At 47.1% G+C, this 16208-nt stretch overlaps 1 protein-coding gene across 1 annotated transcript in view; it reads right to left on the bottom strand.

Moving 5' to 3' along the window:
* The window catches only part of LOC147665989 (uncharacterized), a 111812-nt gene extending 100837 nt beyond the window's left edge, over window positions 1–10975 (bottom strand). The window contains exons 1-2 of the mRNA XM_086949346.1: window positions 10574–10975; window positions 9601–10525 (exon numbers count right to left, since the gene is read on the bottom strand). Of these exons, the coding sequence (XP_086805472.1) occupies window positions 9601–10525; window positions 10574–10975 (1327 nt within the window). The remainder of the gene's footprint in view (window positions 1–9600; window positions 10526–10573) is intronic.
* Between the last annotated feature and the right edge of the window lie 5233 nt (window positions 10976–16208).

Genomic DNA, 16208 nt, shown 5'->3' with positions numbered 1-16208 from the left:
TTTCTCATCATCTGCTGAACTGATCTTTCTCTGACCTTTTATACACACTAGCAGCATGTGTGAACTTGCATGGTAGCCCTGCCCGTTTGGCCCCGCCCACACACTCGCGGTTTGCACCGTCTTCCCGCCATTCACCCACTATGATGGACAGCTCACTCAATGGACCCCTGCGCCCTTCGGGGCGATTGCATAGTAACACACACATGGTCGCTCGAACTAGTTGATGCTCAAATTCAGTGACTCATTCATTAGCCCAAAAACAATTGTGAGCGTCGTCGAGGCTGGACAGGTGTGCCTTCTTCCCAACTCTACCGTGGAAAATCAGCTGTGATGCTGGATAGAGGCTTTTGCATCCGTGACTTTCACGAGCGCAATACCCGTGCTGTTTCTGTGACCAGGAGCGTATTTCTCATCATCTGCTGAACTGATCTTTCTCTGACCTTTTATACACACTAGCAGCATGTGTGAACTCGCATGGTAGCCCTGCCCGTTTGGCCCCGCCCACACACTCGCGGTTTGCACCGTCTTCCCGCCATTCACCCACTATGATGGACAGCTCACTCAATGGACCCCTGCGCCCTTCGGGGCGATTGCATAGTAACACACACATGGTCGCTCGAACTAGTTGATGCTCAAATTCAGTGACTCACTCATTAGCCCAAAAACAATCGTGAGCGTCGTCGAGGCAGGTGTGCCTTCTTCCCAACTCTACCGTGGAAAATCAGCTGTGATGCTGGATAGAGGCTTTTGCATCCGTGACTTTCACGAGCGCAATACCCGTGCTGTTTCTGTGACCAGGAGCGTATTTCTCTTCATCTGCTGAACTGATCTTTCTCTGACCTTTTATACACACAAGAAGCATGTGCACTCTCATGGAAGCCCCGCCCCAAATCCGCGGATCCGCAAATCCGCAAAATCCGCGGATTTTGCGGATCCACGATCAGTAACCACTGGTAAAAGGTAAGTACCACCTATGCAATCCTAAACACCTTAGGCAAATATCACACAGGGAACCATGAAATCACTAGCATCACCTATACTAGGAAAATAACCTCCTAAGCAGGAAAACACATTCAGAGGTATAGGCAAGAAGCTTTGTACATGATGCATGAAAACACATTCAGAGGTATAGGCAAGCAGCTTGGCACATGATGCATAAAGACACATTCAGAGGGGTAGGTAAGTATCACAGTTGCGCAAAAATCACATAAGGCATAAACATGTACCCCACGCAAGGGCACAACACATGAACTGTCCCCAGGCCAACTGGCCTCTCCGGGGCTGAAATGCCCTGTGTCCACAATGTCAGGGCAGGCTGCGCAGGCAGCCAAAGCAGAAGGATGCGCAAGGGTTCAGGGCCTAAACGAAGCAGCTGCCCACTAAGTGCTGGGCAGCTGGAGGAACTGAGCCTGGCACCAGCATACCTCCTGGCTCTCTTCTGTGGCCCTAAAATGAACAATAGAGCCAAAAACGATGTGGGAGCCTTGCAGGCTCTAAAACAAACAACTGTGCCCCCAGGAACCTCGTGGGCTCTCAGCAAAATGCCTCCACACTGGGGGAGCGGCCCACTGCCAACCGGGGCCACTCTACCCTCTAACAATGCCTCAAATCACGTTGGAGTCCCACTCGGGGGACTCAGGAAAACAATGGCCCCATTGAGCCTTGTGGCTCTGATTAATGAAATGCCCCCGAATTGGTGGCGCCTCTCAGGCTCGAAATAATAATGGTGCCCAAAAACGTCGGAGTCCCTCGATGGGGGAATCAGAGAACAATGGCCCCCTCAACAAAGTTAGCCCAGCTGGGGGGGTGCAGCAGCCCGCTCTCGTGCGGGGCTGCTGCCGGACACAGGCTCTGCCTCCTGGGCTGATGGTAGAACTACTGGGTGGTGGAGTGGGGGGGGACCGGCAATGTGCCCCGACCCTCCCCTCTCTCCCCCCAAGAACACAACGGGCCCGCACTCACCCGGACCTGTGGCGGGGGCTCCTCCTCCGGTGCTGCTGTCTGGGGCGGCTCTCCTCCTGGACTGCGGGGCTCTCCCTTCACTCGGGGAGCCTCGCTGCTCTGGCGGATGGTGCTCCTCACTGATGACTGCGGGGGAAGGGAGCACTGCCGGTCTCCCTCTCCACACTGGGGACCGGCGATGTGTGGCACGGTTTCTGCAGGCACACGCAGGAGCGGGGTAGGCTCCTAGGGCTTCCTGCTTCCGGTTTCAGGTGGAAGCACTTCCGGGTCGTCGCAGGCAGCGTGGCGGCCCGGAGGGAGGGGGGGGGGGTGGAAACAGCTCACAAAAGAAATCTGGGGAAGGCTCCCCAAACGATGCACAAGTCCCTAGCGGGGTGGGCACCCGCTAGCGATTAGTATAGTATAATAACACAGGGTAGGCTCCCGCTGTCTACATAAAAAGGAAACACGGCAATGAGCGGGATGAGCACCCTCGCCAATGATTGAAGGCAGGGGATCCCCACGCCGGAGAATCCCTTAAAAAGGTGATCGCAGCTCTGGGCTGCCGTTATAAGTAGGAGTACTCCAGCAATCAGGACCTAGCGCCCCTGAAAGTAGGAACAAGGCACTTTTGAGGCAAAGTCCAGCCAAGTCCTCAAAGTTCTTAGGAAGGCAGGGGGGGGGAAAGGCAGGGAGGCAGTCCCAGTGGCGGTATCCTCCTGGCGCCCAGCAGCAGCAGGCCCCCCTCTTCAGGTCAGCAAAAAGAGAACATTTTGTAAGGGGTCACTGCCCCTTTTTATATACACAAACCCTTTGTCTGTGTCTGCAGGGTGGGGGAAAACCAGTCGCAGCTGGTTTTGGAGCACTCTGTTGTGCTCAGTCCCTCTCACTATTCACGGGCCAGGCTAGGGTCATCAGTCGCACCACAGGGGGCGGAGCAGCATTGTGTGGGGAAAGCCCAGCCCAATTCAGGTCCCAGGTGCACTCCTCCCTCACATCTCTCATGCAGATCTTTCCACTCACCACCGGGGTAGACCCATCCTGACTCCTGGAGCCAGAGTCACCAGCCAGCTCCAGCCACTCACAAGCCAGACAGCCAATTCACATAAATTACACAGACATGCCAACTTCTAGAAGTCTACTCGTTTCGAACTCTAATGGATTTTGAGAGTTCTCATCAGGACCAAGAAAACACGAGCTGTGGGAAAAAGAATAACCTCTATTAATCTCGTTGTTCTGGTTAGCCTGTCAAACCTCTCTTTAAGACATAGGCAACTCTTACCTGTCTACACTTGTCAATGACCCAATTGTGTCAGTCGCAAGACACTGTAAAGGAAACCACAAACTGTGCGTTAACACCTCAAAAAACAACAGCAGACCGAATCATTCCAAACACTTCCTTAGTGTTGTTCACATTCACACAAGCAGGATAGACTTACATTGAGCTTTGAGGGTTAGAAGTTCTATCTATGTGTGTCGGGGATGGTCTGGGTCTTTAGTACCTGTGGTCAAACAGACGTTTCAGAACAGCCGTTCTGCTTTTGTGTTTTTCAGTACATTTGAGCGCTATCGATTTGACTTCATAGACGCTGAGACTAGGATGGCCGCCTGAGTAAGTGCCAGATCCTTTGTTTTTTTTCCCTCTCTTGTCCTCCCGCCCCTTGTGATATTGCCAAGAAGAGTGCACAATCACATTTTTTATTTATTTGACCAAGTATTAAAGATCCAGACCATCCCCGAGGTTGCCTAATGCTTTGGTCATTTTGCCTCACCCGTAGGCCCACGGGTATGGGAAGTATGCCTACTCTGATGCGTGCCATGTTGGTTCTGTATAGGGGATGCCGTTATGCCTAATGTCCTTCAGCGATGTGTTTGCCTCAGGTATACACCACTGTGTTCAGGCCCATGCAGGTCCCGGGCCTAGTGTCTTCATGTTACCTATTTAGGCGGAGTGTGCTTTTGAGCCCCTGGTAATGGTTTCCCCCCATGATGCAGATCCTGAGGGCTATGGTTATGCTAATGCTTATGCCCCCATGTTGATGTGCCCTGCTCCAGGAGGCGCATATGTCTAATAACCCTGGAATACTGTCTGGATGAACCGGTCTAGGCCTGCTGTTAATGTTATATGCCTTGTGTTCCTTTTTGCAGGAGATGCCAATGCAGGTCATACTGTGTTCTTCCCCCTAATGTTTGGTTCTAGGCTGATGCCTAGTGTTCCTATGCAGGTCATACCGTGTTCTTCCCCTTAATGTTTGATTCTAGGCTGATGCCTAGTGTTCCAATGCAGGTCATACTGTGTTCTTCCCTCTAATGTTTGGTTCTAGGCTGATGCCTAGTGTTCCAATGCAGGTCATACTGTGTTCTTCCCCCTAATGTTTGGTTCTAGGCTGATGCCTAGTGTTCCTTTCCCTCATATTGACAGTGCTATGTTTCATGTCACGTGATAACGCCTTGTCTTTATTTCAGCCCTGGAAACTACCGGACATACCTTTTTATTCTTTTTCTGATTACCCCTGTAAATAATCCCCCTGGTATCCATTGCCCTGGCGTTCATTGGCGCCCCATTGTGATTACTGTGCCTTACTTTTGCAGGTTGGAGACAATACATGAGTTATTCTTTTACATCCAAACCGGTGTTGTGTCTCTTTTGTGGTGTGCCTGGTGTTTCGTCTGTGCGTACTGCGTGGATGTTATGTTATGTTATGTTATGCGTTTTTATTTGGCGCACAGATGCTCCAGCTAAGGAGCGTCCTGGCGCCCGACAAGGCAGCTGCACAACACAACTAAAACAAAAAACAAACAGTGTAGACAAACTAAGGGAATAAAAAGGTTTTCACCGCACGGTGAAAGGAATGCAGATCTCTCAAAGCACGAATCGCCGGGGGCAGGGAGTTCCACAGGACCGCCGCGCGCACTCGGAACGAACGTCCTCATCCTGGATGCTTCACACATGTCCTCAGAAGTTTGGCCTGCCCGCTCTGTACCATGCTACCTCCGTAGAATTGGTAACCCCATTTCTAACAGGGGCACAGATAGTGCAGGGAAGCTTAACTCGCTTCAAAAAGCAAGCTGCATATAACTCCAACTTGCCTCATGATAATCTGGATGTCTTTAGTGACTTGGTCGCCAAAGACTTGTTCAAATAAATTGTTCACCAGTTAAGGCAAGAAGGGAAGAATCAGATCCAACTTGAGTCATGGACAAAGGGAGGCCATTAACACATTCCGTAATGACAACATAAGTACCATTGTCATCCGATAAGGGGCAAGAATGTGGTTTTAATGATTGTTTGCAATTATGAACAAAAGGCTTTTCAATAATTATTAAATACGGATTGTTGTGAAAAGGGAATGGCAAAATTTTAATTTGTGTAAAACACTACCCTCAACTGTACCATGCGTTTACCTTCTAACAAATGCAAGAACAAGGGGGGCATATAGTGCCCTCCAACAATAGCTCACTGGAAAGCACAGCCATAAACTAAAACCATTTAATGCTGATTCTTGTGGAGAGCCTCCCATCATATTGTATAGATAGAGAGAATTTTATACAAAAGATATACACAGGAGACAATCATATTGGACAATTAACTAGCAAGTGATCTTGCTATTCATGTGTACAACACACGCAAGGTCTAAGAGCCTACGAAAATGCTTTTTGCAATAGACCAATATCAATATGACTATCCATGGATGCTTGGGACTATGACTTTTGCCAAAATAACAATATTTTCATATTTAAAGATAGATATTACAGACAAATCTCAGGGACAGCAATGGGCGCCTGCTCTCCAAGCTCTGCAAATGTATTTGTGGTCTGGTAGAAGGAACAGGTGTGTTGTGTAGTTCCCACTAATCCGTAGGACCTGCACGTTTGTTGGACAACATAAACTTTGGATGAGGTGCCTAGACTAGCTCCGGGCACCTCCGCAGGATGAGTTGGCCTAGAGACCAGCTAGCTCACAGTGCCAACATAAGACTCCCTAACCTTACCAGGAAGCAAATGGTTTCTGGCAACGTCTGAACCTGACAACCCTGACCCCTCAGGGATCTTGGAAACAGAACAGAACCTTTCACTCAGTCACTCAAGCTTACTTGCTCTCAGAGAAATATACAGAGAAAATACAGAGGGACGTTTTTAATATATTTATTGAACCAACGTTATTCTTGTATAGAATACATAAGCTGCAATAATCAGTAGACCGAAGCAGCTGAAAGCGATTACAAGCACGGAAATAGTAGATATAGTTCTACCATGGTGCTAAAACAATGCATATATGCAGGCATATAAGCAAGGCAGCAATATAATATAATCCACATTTGTAAAGTGCACAATCACCCGTAAGGGTCTATAGGCACTGGCGGGCGTCGAGAAGATTAGGCAAGCTATTGCCCAGATTCACATGGTGCTGGGCTAATCTGCCGTTGGTGCCGGGGATCGAACCGTGATCCCCAGATTCCGGAGGCAGTCGCCCTAGCCACGGCGTACTCCTACTATGCACTTCCTACTCTGCGTGTACCTAGAGTGTGTGTGGGTGTGAAGCCAAGAATCCCCACTAAGGGACATGACAGGAAAGAATGCAGGTCACAAAGTGGTTACAAACTGAACACCCCCCACGGAGATGCCAGTCCGCTGCATAGTGAAGTCTCAGCCCGCACGGACCCTGGGTGTCAGCTGTAGCGCCTCCTCTATTAATCTTTCGGGATGCTCATTATTTATAATAGAAAGCATCTTGTGATGTACGTACAGGTTAGACAATGTTATAGATACGTAGATAGCCCTGTCACCCTGTGGATACGGCATTTGTACATAGTGCATCAAGGGGCCTTGTACTTAGTGTTCAAGGCATCGTGACAATGTTGTGTGAAGCTAGATGTGTAAACAAAGTAGTTTTAGAGAAACAAATCCAACATTATCATGCATGCAAATATGTGCAAAAGGTGACGGCAGAAATGATCCTGTAAAAAATTGGACAATATATGAAATGAGCCACTTCGCTACATGGGCCTAACCCGGGCACATAACAGGTGGTCTGGACATCACAAACCATACGCTGATTTGGATCTGGGATATAGATGACCTTACCCTGCTGTGGGACGGAAGTAGGGAAATGTCTAAAAGATTAATCCAGAGACAGACAAAAACTGATCTCCACCAAAAATTCACTCATTAGATCAGAAATAAACCTATAAATGACCTGGCTAAGTCATCCTTATGTGCGACCAAGTTCAAAATATTAACTGATAAACAACCTTTTTTGAATGGTAATAATGTGAACACCAGCAGGCTACTGCCAGGTTAGTGAGGTTAAGTTTGAAACTTTTGAAACATAATTTTGAGGTTGAACACACTGCAGGAGAGAGGAACAAAAGTACTGATTGCTTGCCTCAACTGCCCTGAGGGCAGGAAGATGTGGAACATGAGAACAAAGAGAATGACTGCGAAGATGTGGAATGTACTGCAGCAAGTATGTGCTGGGTAGAGAGTGAGTGAGCGAGTGAGTGAGTGAGTGAGTGTGTGAGTGTGTGAGTGAGTGAGTGTGTGAGTGAGTGAGTGAGTGAGTGAGTGAGTGAGTGAGTGAGTGAGTGAGTTTGAGTGTGAGTGTGAGTGTGAGTGTAAGAGTGAGCGTACGCGTGAGCGTGAGAGTGAGAGTGAGCGTGTGCGTGTGTGTGTGTTTGTGTAAAAGTAGAGAAAGACATTGGATGAAGATTCTATTTTATTTAAAGTGATTCATTTCATGAGGAAAGAATGGCCAAAAGAAAAACGATTTGTTGTGTGAACTGCAGACCGATAGCCAAGTTTATTCTGTCTGAGGTGAGCCGTGAAGGACATTTAGGTGTGATATCTAGCAGCAAATGACTGACAATGCAATACTGGTGGCCTGACAGGGAGCGGGATGTGGAAAAACTCATTAGAGAGAGCTACCAGTTGTTTGCAAAATGATAAAAGGATGATATACAGAGTTCTGCTTATGACAGAAGTGGGTTTTCCTGACAGAGTGCGGGGCAATAAATGTAATGATTTTTTAGGTCTGTTTCAGATGCTTCCTGTGCATCAGAAATTTGCCATTGTGCTTGTGGAGTACATGGCAAATTGAATGAAAGTATGATTTGTACATGGAAGTGAGGGTTTTCTGTGTGAATTGGTATCGGATAATGGTGAACAATTTATCTTGAGGGAAATAAAGCAGTATTTGGATGGAACCAGTTTCAAGATAAATTTGCTAGTCGTCATCACCCACAGAGTAATGGCCAAGCAGAGAGGATGAACAGATTGGTCAATCAGGATTTTTCATGGCCGGTATCAAAGTGGAAGATGCTGCAAGGGCTATGCTTTCAGCTTATTGCAACACACTGCATTGCACCATTTTGTGCAGAGAGGCAGAAATTTGCATGATTTGGTCCTTGTAATGTGCACTGAAATGTCTAAGAGGGCCTCAGACACAATAGCTATAGGAAGAAAGATGAATTGGGCTTCAAAAGATACATATGATGCTGTAAAGCTATTGTTCGCACAGACATGATCACAGAGCCAATAATCTTATGTAATCATAGTACACTGGAATTACTGGGGGAATCAGATGCCAAATCTCCACAGTAATTCCACATATCTCAGAGCAATCACCATTTACTTCACCCACCCTCCAGCAGAGTTTCTGTAATTGCTGATATTGCTGACTTAGAGGGAGAAAAAATTGAGGGAAATGTAACAGGAGACATTATGGAGACACAACTGAGGCCTTATAATGGGGCCCATATTAGATAAAATAAACAGAAGAAAATATATCACCCTATCCTGTATACTGTAATACAACTAACCCAGCTTGATATTCAGACCACCGTGTACTGTGCACCTAACCCTACAGACCACACTTAATCTTGAACCTCCCTTGACCTTGTACGTTGTTCTACATGATGTAGTATGCTATAATACAGTTAGCCCTCTTTGACCTACAGGTCCCCCAGTTCTATGCACATGTACCTACACACGTCAGAAAAACGACCACTTCTTATCGAAGGCTCAGGGTGCCGCGGGTCTTACCCTACCCATTCCACCACTACAGACCTGAATTACAGATCAGTTGTTCTCTTCACACTGCCTTCCTTCCCTTCTAAGCGTCAGACCCTGACTGACCCAGATATCCTCTTATATTGTGAACACTCGAACATCACAAAGACCCAGTCCCATCTCTAAAGTGCTTTCGTGTGCACTAGCAACAAAAAAGGGCAATGCTACTCTCGGTGAATAACACCTCACTTACATCTCACACTTAGGGGATGGTGAGTATCGAGGTGCTTGGATTGAAATCACAGATTCTGCCACATAATTCCTCAGAGTTCCTGTGCCCGGAATGGGGCGTCTCATGCACAGACCAGAATTCAGGTAATTTTTCATGTGCAGAGTCCCAATTCTTAGCCTATCACATAACGGGAAGGAGAAACTCCTTTGCGAAAATAAAGGAGATACTAGGTACATAACCTCTTCTGGTGTACTCAAGGCCCCCACCAAGATGCCACTCCACAAAACTCAGATTAGGCCCCCTGCAGGTCTTACTAAAAATATGGAAACATCCACTTTGGAGATATTTTACGCTATATTCCCTCAGAACTGTACAAGTTACTCAACATTCTGGATGTTAATTCAGTACGAACCAAATACCTGGGATGGCTTTGAGCAGCAATCCATCTGCGTCTGTATTTCCTCTATCCAGTGGGTCTCTTGCGATAGCTCCTCCAGTATCAGGAGCATTCTGTGGCAGGAATGATGAGGCTCCACATAGGCCCTGCGCTTCAGCACATGTGGGTTGTGGGTCAGAGTTCTCATCTCGGTTCTCAGGGTGCAGTGGTTCTTGCTTGTAGTTCTGATCGTAGTCCTCAGGAGTCGGTGGTTCTAGCTTATAGCCGCGATCTGTACTGAGTGTCTCAAGGCGCATTGGTTCGGTCTTGCAGTTCTGATGTGATTCATGTGCACCAGAAAGAACCTGCAGGCATGTGTTGAGCTGCAGACTCTGGTCTTCTTGAAATGCTGGTTGTCTGCAGACGTTTTGCCGTTTACCCTCACCATCAAACCACAACAACTTTTGCTTTAGGAGTTCACTTGTTCCCTCCCCATCTGGGAGCATTGGTTGTGTGCAGTGGATTTGCTGTAGCTCATGTCCCTCGTGAAACAGTGGCTGCAGGCAGACGTTCTGTTGTGGGCCCCAACTATCTGCATACAGTGGTTCTTTCTTCACGTGCTCCTCTTGTTCCTGTTCAACTGGGAAAACTAGTTGTATGCACTGGTCCTGCTGTGGTTCCTGTTCAATATCAAACACTGGCACAAGACGAAGGCTTGGCTCACCTGGGATGACTTGAACATCCGGAGGAGGGCACCTGGAGACAGTACCGTCCTGCTGTGGTCCAGGGCCAGCCGGAGACAGAGTTTGGGGGCACTGTCTCTGCTTTGGTTCATGCCCATGAGGAGACAGAGGTTGGGGGCACTGGCTCTGCTTTGGTTCATGCCCATGCGGAGACAGAGGTTGGGGGCACTGGCTCTGCTTTGCTTCATGCCCATGAGGAGACAGAGGTTGAAGACACTGATTTGGCTGTGGATCACGACCAGGTAAAGATGTAGATTGAAGGCATGGGTTCACCTCCTTGGCCCTGACTGAAAGATTGATCGGAGGGGACCTGCTGAGAGGACAATCTCTAACCACCACCGGACTGACCCTCTCCAAAGACACCCCCCCATTTTCAAGGTGATCCAGACCCTTTGCTATCCAGATTTGCTCCATGAGCCCAGCGACTCTTGACGGCACGTCCTCTAGGGTATTCTGCAAGTTATCCACTTTGGCTTCCAACTGCTCCAACATAGATAAAAGGATCATGTTAGGCAGGTTCCCTGATAGCGGTTCCATCTCACAGTCCCTCTGAGCATCGGTTTGGGATCTTGAAGATGACACATTATAGATGGGAGAAGAAGGGAGTGCGGCTCTCACGGGTTCAGGTGAACACTGCACTTCTCCTTTTTGTCTTGGAACCTGCCTTTTCTCCATTCTGAAATTCTGATGTTCAAGTGTTCAGGTGTCTGTGAAGGGGAAGAACATAGAAAAGACAACACATTATCACAGGACAATTAGGTCAAAATACTCCTTCCTGTCTCACCACACGTTGTTTAAGCTTTAAGTAAAAATTATTCAGTCCAGCTAATGGCTCGAAAGAACTAAATTGTCTCAAGAGCTGGAGAGGATCTACCCTGATCAAGGTCAGGCTGTCCCCGAGGACATCAGGAGTTACCCCGCTACACATCTAAACCCCCTCAGTGCTGCTCTTACGTGATATGGTGAGATTTCATGCAGGTCCGCTCTGCCCTGCCAGAGAGGACTCCCTATCCAGAGCTGATCTGTAAAGCTTCAAAATGTATCAGTATGACCTCATCAAACCTAACCCTATAATTTAACGGACTTATAACGTTTTTGTAATTCTTAAATTTTTTTAAAATGAATATTCGGTAAGCATTACCATAATTGATATTTCCTATGAAGTTGAGCATTGGGGAATAATAGATTTTAATAAACAGAAAAAAATAAAATTTGCTGGTAAGGAATTGAGCTACCTAGGTCACGTAATCTCTGCTGATGGGGTCTGCCCCAAAGATGAATAAATTAAAGCCACACAGGAAATACCTAGACCCATAAAGAAAGAAGAGACACACACGTTTTTGGTGAGAAACATTCTATTCTCAGTTTGTACCTAATTTACTTGTGCCATGTGAACCTTGCTGAGGAAGGGTGCAGACTACGTGTGGAGTAGGGAATACGAGAAGAATTTGCAGATGTTAAGGAGAGTCTTGTGAATGCTCACAGCCTGCATAGTTTTGCCCCATTGCGTTGTTACGGATGCCAGAGACAAGGGCCCAGGAGTGGAACTGAAACAGCGGCATGATCGGAAAGCAAGTCATGATTGCCTTTGCATTTAGGGCTTTGCTTGAGGCTGAATGTAGACATTCCAGAAGGAGGCATGGTCCATGTTTTGGGCTCTCAAAATAAACATTCTTGTGGAGTGTAGGAAACTGTAAGTAGAGGATGTTCGACTAATCCAAACTGGACCCAATCTATGCAGCTGCTACAAGGTTCCTGCTTTCTAGTGTCAAATAAGGGGCAATCTCTTTCAGGCTTTTAATGTGATATATGCACAAAGACACGACTCACAGACCTGAAAAAGAACAGTTTATCTTTACTTTCAAGATCTACACATTTTGAGCAAAGAGTGGAAGAGTGCCCATCTCCGAAGGCTATTAGGCATCAAGCCATAAGTCATTATGACAATTAATAAGCAGAACTTTGGTCTTCTCAGCGTTTCACTTCAGTTTATTGCAACCCAGCCACTGCCATAGGACAGGCATTGTGTGGTGGACTGTGAGGTGAGGGGAGAGTTAACTGTCTAAACACAGCAAGATCTGGGTGTCGTCAGAACACATAAATGCTCTAACACCTTTCTCAAGTAAAACTTCAGTCAGCAAAAGGGATTACATAGCTGGTGAACAAACGGGGCGAGATTGAGGACCCACGAGTCACTCTAAAATTGCATGCAATGTGTTGGACAAAAAGTTGCCCAATCTGGCGATACGTGTTCAGCCTGCAAATAATGATATAAAGCTCTTTAAGGCCTAGCACCCGATGCCCAAAGCCTCAACAAGGTTCACCAAGTTGGAGAGCTCAACTGTGCAAAGACAGCATAGAGATCTAATGAGAACAAATCGTTGGTTCGGCTCCCATTTCAGCTCATCCATTATATGGAGAAGCACTGTCTCTGTATTGTGTGATGGCCAAAATCATGCCTTAGTGTCCTTGAGAAAGTGGTTTTGCTACAAACCTTTCTACCAGCTAAAAGCAAAAGAAATGAACGATATCAGTAATAACTTTTTTAAAACCAAGGAATCTGCTCCAGGGATTTGCTGTGGTGTCTTTAAGAGTGGCAGGAACCATACCATTAACAACTAAGTGGGGAGTAATGGCAGAGGTACTGGTCCAATTTAGAGATTCAGTTGTTTGAAATTTATTACAGGATTGACGTTGTTCAGCTAACCAGATCTAGTCACCCCAAAAGGAGGTTGCAGAAGTCTCAGGGAAGAAAGTGGAGAAATCCCTGTGTCAAATAATACTAGGTGCTGAAGTGGTCTCTACCAGGGGGAAGGTACGTATATCAATCACCTCCATTAAGGTTTTAATTTTGTTATGTCACACAGTTGGTGCAACAGTGTGAGAGTGAATTATAAATTGAAAGTTTCTGTGAAGCTGACATACAAAGGGACACGGATGAGTTGGATGACAAGATGAAGTCATTGTAGGAGGCAACAAAGAAACAGATTCTCTGAGCTAGAGCAATAACCCTGCCACATAACTTAGTTGGGGAAAAAAATATAATATTTCAGTAAAGGATGAGGACTTAGAGAAGAGGTCCTGAAGGAATAACATCAGGATCGAGTAGTAAATATGCGTGAAGAAGGGGAAGACACATGTAAACATGTTAGAGAAATGTTGCATACAATCCTCGACTAGAGATGAAAAGTCCTGGGAATGACCAAGCTATGACATTATGAACGGCTGGAGACAACTGCTTATCATCATGGGGAAAGGACCTTTTATCGGAACCCTAATAGAAAAGAGCAGAGATTTCTTATCTATTGTGCAGAAATGCTCAGAAAAAACAGCCCTTGCTTTCCACGTAAAACAGGCACAAGGCAAAGCACTTCCTCTTTATTTGTGCAAAATGCCCTCACCTTTGTCATTCCTCCACTGCTAATAATGTTTCTGGTCAGAGCTTGAAAGGAAAAGCCCTTGTGAGTCACGCCGTTCGTTGACCCTGTGCCACCGTAGAATCATCCACATTGCTCAAAATATTTCTTACAATCATCAAATCGAATGGGAGCAGATTTGTCAAGATCTTTCAATACTAAAAAAGGCCTATCCTCAACGAGCTTCCATTCTCCTTCTTGAGTGGGTGCAGTATTAGTTGTACCTAGGGTGGAAAAATCCTCACCTCAGTGACATTAATAGAGTTTAATTTTCTTTCATGACAGCTCGGAAAGTTACACAACTTGTAAAGTGCAACAGCTGCCCCAGCGAAGGGGCATCCCGCCGTGGACAGCAGAGCAACTGACATGTATGGGTGGAACTGAGGTAAGGACTATGGTGCCGGGAAGAGGTGAGTTTAAATGGCCTTCCTGAATTCTAGATAGTTGTTAACGCCACAGATGTGAGCTGGAAGTGCATTCCAGAGGAGGGCCGCTCTGCTGCGAAAAGAGCGGCCTCCAGCGCAGACTTTCTCTGTGCGGGGGATCACTACAAGGTGTTGACTCTGTGAGCGACGATGGCGTGAGGAAACATAAGGCAAGAAGAGGCTGGCCAAGATATTAGGGGAAGACAGTTTCAAAGCTTTGAAGGCAATGCATAAAGCCTTGAATTTTATTTGCCTGGCTACAGGCAACCAGTGAAGGCGCCAGTTGGCGTTGGAAACCGGGCAGGACCTGCGCTGACCTAGCAGGGTCCCTGCTGCCCCGTTCTGTGCCCTTTGTAGCCTAGGAATTTCAGCCTTATTGGACCCTAGATGCAGAGAGCAGGCATAGGCCAGTCTTGAAATTACAGATACCAATTGCACAAGCTAACAAGCCGCCAGATCAGCTACAAAGTTAGCTATGTCTATGTCATCATAATTATCCAGATGGAGGTTCAAATCCCCAGTGACGGTAAAGTTAGTGGCGTAAACTGCTAATACACCAACAGTCTCCATGAGGGTAGTCCTAAAGTCAGTGGATGGCCCAGGGGGCCGCTATTCCAGGAGCCCCGACATCGTGTAGTTGGGGCTTAGTGAGATCTTAAAGTGTGCACATTCGCATCCGGCGACGACCTGTTTTACAAAAGTACACATGTAGCAAGATTTAAAAATGATCGCGATGCCTCCACCTCTGGACTCCCTATTTAAAGTAAGGATGCAGTAGCCAGAAGGGAGCGAAAGGCCTGGCTCGGCTATCATGGCATCAGAGAGCCACTTCTCGGTAAGGAAGAGCACGTCAGGGGAGGTGTCCTCTAATAGGTCATGGACATCAGCGAAGTGTTTGGCTAAGGAGCAACAGTTTAGATTGAGGATGCTAGGATGCTTACTGGGATGGGGGAGGTAGCAGCGCCAGAACGGGGCTAGTACAGTACTGAAGCCGCACTGTATACAGCAGAACGGGCCCTCAATGGCGTCCCCATAGGACTGTCTACAATTGCTCACCCAGTTCCTGATTTTTAGGAGGTCATTCTGAGCGTAGAAGAGCCTCTCTCTAGTGGGGGAGGCAGCATGTCTGCGTCGAGCTGGCGTGGACGGGCACAGACAGCCTTGCTTTTGGCGCGCCTTTGGGGCACCTGCTGTGTGCTTCTGCGCCATCGGCCCCTTTTTACTGGGCTGGTGCCGACTTTTGAGCAACTAGACTGTCTCCTCACCCACAATGGCAGAGGAGTGCTACACACCGGAAGTGGGTATCTGCCACACTCAACTCACTCCACACACACAGCCCGCTAATGACTGGTGGTGGACCGGTGGATTGGTGGATTTTAAGTCCCAGATACGGTGAGTGCAGTAAAGAGTTACCAGCGAGTAATTTGTGCAATTTGCGTACGTTTTTAAAAGACAGATTATGGCAGCGAGAAAATACAGGTCAAGCGCAGATTCTGATGCCAAAGATTTAAAAAGCGCTCAAGGTCACACACACACACAAGTTAAAACAGCACAGCTTCCTGCAACCGGGCAGTCCTGCACATCAGTTACATGCTGCGAGCAATAATTACATTCCTTATTAGGACCGTAGACTCGGATTATGCAAGTTTCATGCTTATTAACCACCAGTGGAGCCACCACCATCACTGGTTTGAAACAGAATTCCTTTAAGGTGGAGTCCAAGAAACAGACTGCCGCTCTCAAACTATCCTCAAGACGGTTACCCAAGGTATAGGCCTTTGATGCCATTGAACCCCTCACCGAGTGCAACCAAAAGATGGAGACACCGATTCCATCCTTGGCCATAATCCACCAAAACCATTGTGCATTTGTTGCTGGGGGAACCGGCTTGAATGGTTTCTTGATTGCAGTGAGCAGCTGTTTTGTCCCAGGGAGTCTCACCTCCAGTGTTATGGTCTCATAACCTCGTAAACAACGTACTATGCACAAGTTACGCACAATTTAGGATTGCCTGGCAATGCCAGATATTAAACTATCCTAGTGTGCAATTTGGAATTTATGACACTG

The sequence above is a fragment of the Lissotriton vulgaris genome, unplaced genomic scaffold (genome assembly GCF_964263255.1).
Source record: "Lissotriton vulgaris unplaced genomic scaffold, aLisVul1.2 SCAFFOLD_1095, whole genome shotgun sequence".
Lineage (NCBI taxonomy): Eukaryota > Metazoa > Chordata > Amphibia > Caudata > Salamandridae > Lissotriton > Lissotriton vulgaris.
This window is presented reverse-complemented; position numbering and strand designations above follow the sequence as displayed.